The sequence below is a fragment of the Neodiprion fabricii genome, unplaced genomic scaffold (assembly GCF_021155785.1).
Source record: "Neodiprion fabricii isolate iyNeoFabr1 unplaced genomic scaffold, iyNeoFabr1.1 ptg000036l, whole genome shotgun sequence".
Taxonomy (NCBI): Eukaryota; Metazoa; Arthropoda; class Insecta; order Hymenoptera; family Diprionidae; genus Neodiprion; species Neodiprion fabricii.
Window position 1 is genome coordinate 85,200 of NW_025791581.1, and position 5,614 is coordinate 90,813.

Consider the following 5,614-nt stretch of genomic DNA (forward strand, 5'->3'; position numbering starts at 1 on the left):
TATAATTATTAGAAAAATGCCATTTAATTTACTTTATGGATTAAAATCTGGAACATTTATACAATGAATTAGAACTAATTAAGAAATTAAGAGAAAACATACAGATAGATGAATTACTATTCATTGAATTTCATATTCTTGATTTTTAAAAATTAATTATTGTTCACTTTGAGAAAAATAATTTATTTGAATAAATCATTTTTTATTTCAATAAATCATTCAACCTAATTACCTCCATTTATATTCCATTATATTGTATAATATAAATATATATAAATATATATATATATATATATATATATATATATATATGTGTGTGTGTATATATATATGTATTTATTATAATTTTCAATCTACTTTTGAAAAAAGAGAAATTTAAAAAAAAAAAATTTCTTTCACTTGATTCAGATTTTTTGAAGTTATATATAATCATTAGAAAAATCCTATGTATTTTTGAATTATCTGCTTACATAATGATTGAATTAAAAATATTATTCATTATAAAAACGCCATTTAATATTTTTTATGAATTGTAATTTGGAACATTTATACAATGAATGAGAACTAGTTATGAAATTTAAAGAAAACGTACGGATAGATAAATTAGTACTCATTGATTTTCATGTTTTTATTTTTAAAAATTGATTATTCTTTCATTGAAAAAAAATAATTCATTCAAATAAATCATTTTTTATTTTATTCAATTACTTAACTTATTGAGCTCCATTTATATTCTGTTATATTAATGTATGATACAAGTACATATGAATATATATATATATATATATATATATATATATATATATATATATATATATATACATGAGTGTGTGTATATATATATGTATATGATAATTCTTAATTTACTTTTGAACGAAGGGAAATTTAAAAAAAAAAATTGTATTCATATTATTCAAATTTTTCAAAATTATATATAATTATTAGAAGAATCCTATATATTTTCCAATTATCTGCTCACATATTAATTAGAATGAAGCTATTATTCCTCAGAAAAATGCCATTCGATTTACTTTATGAATTGTAATTTGGAACATTTATACAATGGATTAGATCTCATTATGAAATTCAAAGAAAACGTACAGATAGATGAATTATTATTTATTTAATTTCATATTTTCATTCTCAAAAATTGATTATATTTCAATTCAAGAAAAATAATTTATTCAAATAAATCATTTTTTATATTAATTAATTATTCAACTTATTTAGCTTCATTTATATTCTATTATATTAATGTATATTATGAGTATACATAAATATGTATGTATATATCTATGTCAAGGATAATGAAATGAATAACGAGGAGGATTATCACCGCTTTCTTCTATTCGGTCTCCAGAGAAACTACGGCAAACATCAATAACAGAATAAACATTGAGCAATTTGGATCTTGTTATAAACGTTGAATTTTTTAAAAAGCTTTGTTCAATAAGTAAAGTTCCGTTTTTATCTTGTAAAAGAATAAAAAGGTGATTCATCATGCGTCCCACACGCAAAACACAAAGTTCGCGAGTGTTATCTGGCCATTTTCCGACATCAGAAATGAGATACCGAAGGGACGCGGAACCATCCATTTCAGAATTACCGTCCGAGACTCCTCAACGTAATTCTGATACTTTGGAAGATCGTTGGCAAATTTTGTTTGAGAATCAAAATAAAAATATGATGGAGTTAATTCGAAAAATGCAAAGTCCAACTGCTGATTCTCATCATGAAGTTACTTTTCCGCTATTCAATCCGGATGAGCAAAATATCAATGCACAAGCTTGGTGCCCGACAGCTAGCTTGTGTATGCAAGAACAGGAACTTCAAGGGAGCAAGTTAGTAAATGCGTTGAGTGAAGCTATGAAAGGATCAGCTGCATCTTGGTTCCCTCAAATCAGCTTCAACGGAATGACTTGGGAACAATTCAAAAACATTTTTTTCGCGCGATATGAAATTATTGAAACTCCCGCGGCGACGTTACTTTCGTTATATTCTGGACAGCCAAATGGAGATGAAAATATCGCTGCATATTCAAGTCGAGTTTTAAGTGTTCTTATTCCACGACTACAACTGATGAATTCCGAAGAAATTGCTGTTTGGATTGTTCTTTCTCATGTGGCTCAGTTGGATCCACGTTTAGAACGTTTGGCTCTTACTACGGAAATAAGTTCTCGAACGAAGTTACAACAAGAACTCATGGCAGTTGATTACCGAAAAAGAGCTTTTCCTTTTTCTCAAGCCAGAGAGGGCTCATCGTTCGATTCCAAACGATTGAGAACTTATGTATCTTCATTAAAATGCTTTCACTGTGGAAAATTTGGACACAAAATATCGGAGTGTCGAAGTCGTTCATTGAGCACCATCCCGGACAACTTTGGAAATCTTTCAAAGAAAATACCCTCCACCGCTGTGAAATCTTCTGTGACGTGCTTCAAATGTGGAGAAGTTGGACATGTTTCTACAAGCTGCAAGAAGTCTTCTGGATCTGGACAAAATACCCTTGCTCAAGGTCAAATGGAGCGTCGTGTTAATTCGTGTTCTATTCAACCGACTTTTGGCGATTTACTACATTCCGGTGAGAAGTTTTCATTTTGTTTTGATTCCGGTGCTGAATGCTCTCTGATTAAAGAAAGCATTGCTAAAAAATTTTCAGGAAAACGTCAGAACTTTGTAGTCATTCTTTCCGGTATCGGTCCTTCCAGTATTCAAAGTGTCATTCAAATCTTGGCACAAGTGACTATAAATGATCATTGCCTGGAAATTTTATTTCATGTGATTCATGATGATTTTCTTAGTACTGAAATTCTTGTTGAAAGAGAAATATTATCTCTTGGTTACTCAATAGAAATGACAGTTGACAGTTTAGTTCTAAAAAAAATTCCGAGGGTTAATGTTTGTGAAGTAGACTATCATTCATTTAATTTTGACGAAATAAAAACAGACGTTTCTGAATTTGACAAACGTCTCTTGGTTGATGTTTTAAACAAATTTCGTTCAACTTTCGTCATAGGAACACCTAAATCTAGAGTAACGACTGGACAACTTGAAATTCGAAATGCTAGATCCTAACCGAACCGTGCAAAGACGACCTTATCGTCTTTTGACTGTTGATCGTCAAATAGTGCGAGATAAAATCAAGGAATTACAAGAGGAGAATGTCATCAGACCCAGTTGTTCTCCTTTTGCTAGTCCCATTATTTTAGTTAAAAAAAAGATGGTTCTGATCGAATGTGTGTTGATTATCGGGAGCTTAACAATAATACGGTGGCTGATAAATATCCGTTACCGCTTATTGCTGATCAGATAGATAGACTAGGAGGTGCTCATTATTTTACATCTCTTGATATGGCTAGCGGTTTTCACCAAATTCCTATTCACCCAGATTCTATTGAACGGACTCCTTTTGTTACTCCTGACGGGCAGTACGAATATTTAGCAATGCCTTTTGGTTTGAAAAATGCACCTTCTGTTTTTCAGCGAGCAATTAGCAAAGCTTTGGGAGATCAAGTGAATACGTCTATTATTTGTTATATGGATGATATTCTCATCCCATCAGAAACAATTATTGAGGGTATTCGAAAATTAGAAGTTGTTTTAGGGGCTTTGACTAAAGCTGGATTTTCAGTCAATCTAAAGAAATGTTCATTTTTGAAAACGAAAATAGAATTTCTTGGTTATCAAGTTTCGGCAGGAGAAATTCGACCAAATCCTCGCAAGGTTATCGCGTTGACTGCACTCCCGCCTCCTCAAACTGTTACTCAACTTGGACAATTTATTGGACTTGCCTCGTATTTTCGGCAATTTATAGAAGGGTTTTCTAAACTTGTTTGTCCTTTGTATAAACCTACTAATGGAAAGGGTAGGATTGATTGGAAACCTGAATTTGAGGAAATTCGAACAAAAATTGTTTCTCACCTGACGAGTTCTCCTCTTTTAATGATTTTTGATCCAAATTTTACTATAAAATTACATACAGATGCTAGCTCAGTTGGTTACGGTGCAATTTTCATCCAAAAAGTTGGTGGAAAGGCCCATGTTGTAGCTTATTTTAGCAAAAGAACTACAGAAATAGAGTCGCGATATCATTCGTATGAATTGGAAACACTTGCTGTTGTGAATGCTATTAGGCATTTTCGGCATTATTTACATGGTAGAAAATTTACAGTAGTTACAGATTGTAATTCTCTAAACTTGACTTATCCCCAAGAGTTTATAGATGGTGGGCATTTTTACAGTCATTCGACTTTGATATTGTTTATCGAGAAGGAAAAAATCTATCACATGCAGATTTCTTTTCTCGAAATCCTTTACCTGAGAATGACAAACTGAATGTTGAAACTGTTGAGCAAAAACTTATAAATTTTTCAAAAATTTCTCACGGTTGGTTACAAGCGGAGCAGCAGAAGGATGCCGAAATTCGTGATCTTATTTCTAAATTAGAAGACGATGAGCTTGATTCAAATGTTTCCAATACATACGAACTTAAATCTGGAATTTTGTTCAGAAAAATACAGCGAAATACGACACTCGTATTTTACCAATAATCCCTAAAGCTTTTCAGTGGTCTATAATAAATCATGTTCATGAATCGCTTATTCATTTGGGATGGCATAAAACTTTAGAGAAGGCTTACCAACATTATTGGTTTTCTAATATGTCCAAATATGTCCGAAAATTTGTTGAAAATTGCATTACTTGCCGAATTTCCAAATCTACTTCTGGTAAAATTCAAGCTGAATTACATCCAATCCCAAAGAGTATTCCTTGGCATACTCTTCATATTGATGTTACTGGAAAGCTTAGTGGCAAAAGTAATATTAAAGAATATGTTTTTGTGTTTATTGATGCCTTTACTAAGTTTGTTTTTCTTTACCATACTTTTTCTATTGATGCTGTAAGTGCTATAAAAGCTTTAAAATCAATCGTCACATTATTTGGAGCACCGGTTCGTGTGATTGCTGATCAGGGGAGATGTTTTGCAAACAAAAATTTTCGTGATTTTTGTGCTTCCCATTGCATTAATCTTCATTTGATTGCTACTGGTACTAGTCGAGGCAATGGTCAAGTCGAACGTGTTATGAGTACACTTAAAAATATGCTCACTTCTGTTCAGGTTGATAATAATAGATCTTGGCAGGATTCTCTTGGAGATATTCAACTGGCACTGAATTGTTCCGTCAGTAGTGTGACTGAAGCTACTCCTCTGGAATTGATGATTGGTCGCCTAGCTAGACCGTTGAATCTGTTACCGATTACTAATTGTGAAAAAGAAATTGACTTATCGGAAATCAGAGAGCGAGCAGCCAATATGATTGAGATTAACTCGCAAATTGAAAAATCGCGATTTGATGCCCGAAAGGCAAAATTTTTAAAATTTTCTGTTGGGGATTATGTTTTAATTGAAAATCACGAAAGAAATCAAACAAAATTGAATTCAAAATTTAAGGGGCCATTTCGTGTTATTGAAGTGTTGGACGGAGATCGGTACATTTTAAAATCTTTAAATTGTAATCGAACGTACAAATACGCTCATGACCGTCTTCGAGCAATGCCTGACTGTTCTGTACCTTCAGAATTGGATATTGATTTTGATAAATCTTCTGAAGAG

The 5,614-nt window shown here is 32.0% G+C and overlaps 1 protein-coding gene across 1 annotated transcript; it reads left to right on the plus strand.

Moving 5' to 3' along the window:
- The first annotated feature begins 1,563 nt into the window (after positions 1-1,563).
- LOC124187276 lies at positions 1,564-3,075 on the plus strand. Its single transcript, XM_046579667.1, has one exon. It carries the CDS (start codon positions 1,564-1,566, stop codon positions 3,073-3,075), a length of 1,512 nt encoding a protein of 503 aa, XP_046435623.1.
- The last annotated feature ends 2,539 nt before the right edge of the window (positions 3,076-5,614 follow it).

Coding starts and splice junctions, on each gene's coding strand:
- LOC124187276 (XM_046579667.1), top strand. CDS start 1,564: ATGAGATACCGAAGGGACGCGGAACCATCCATTTCAGAATTACCGTCC.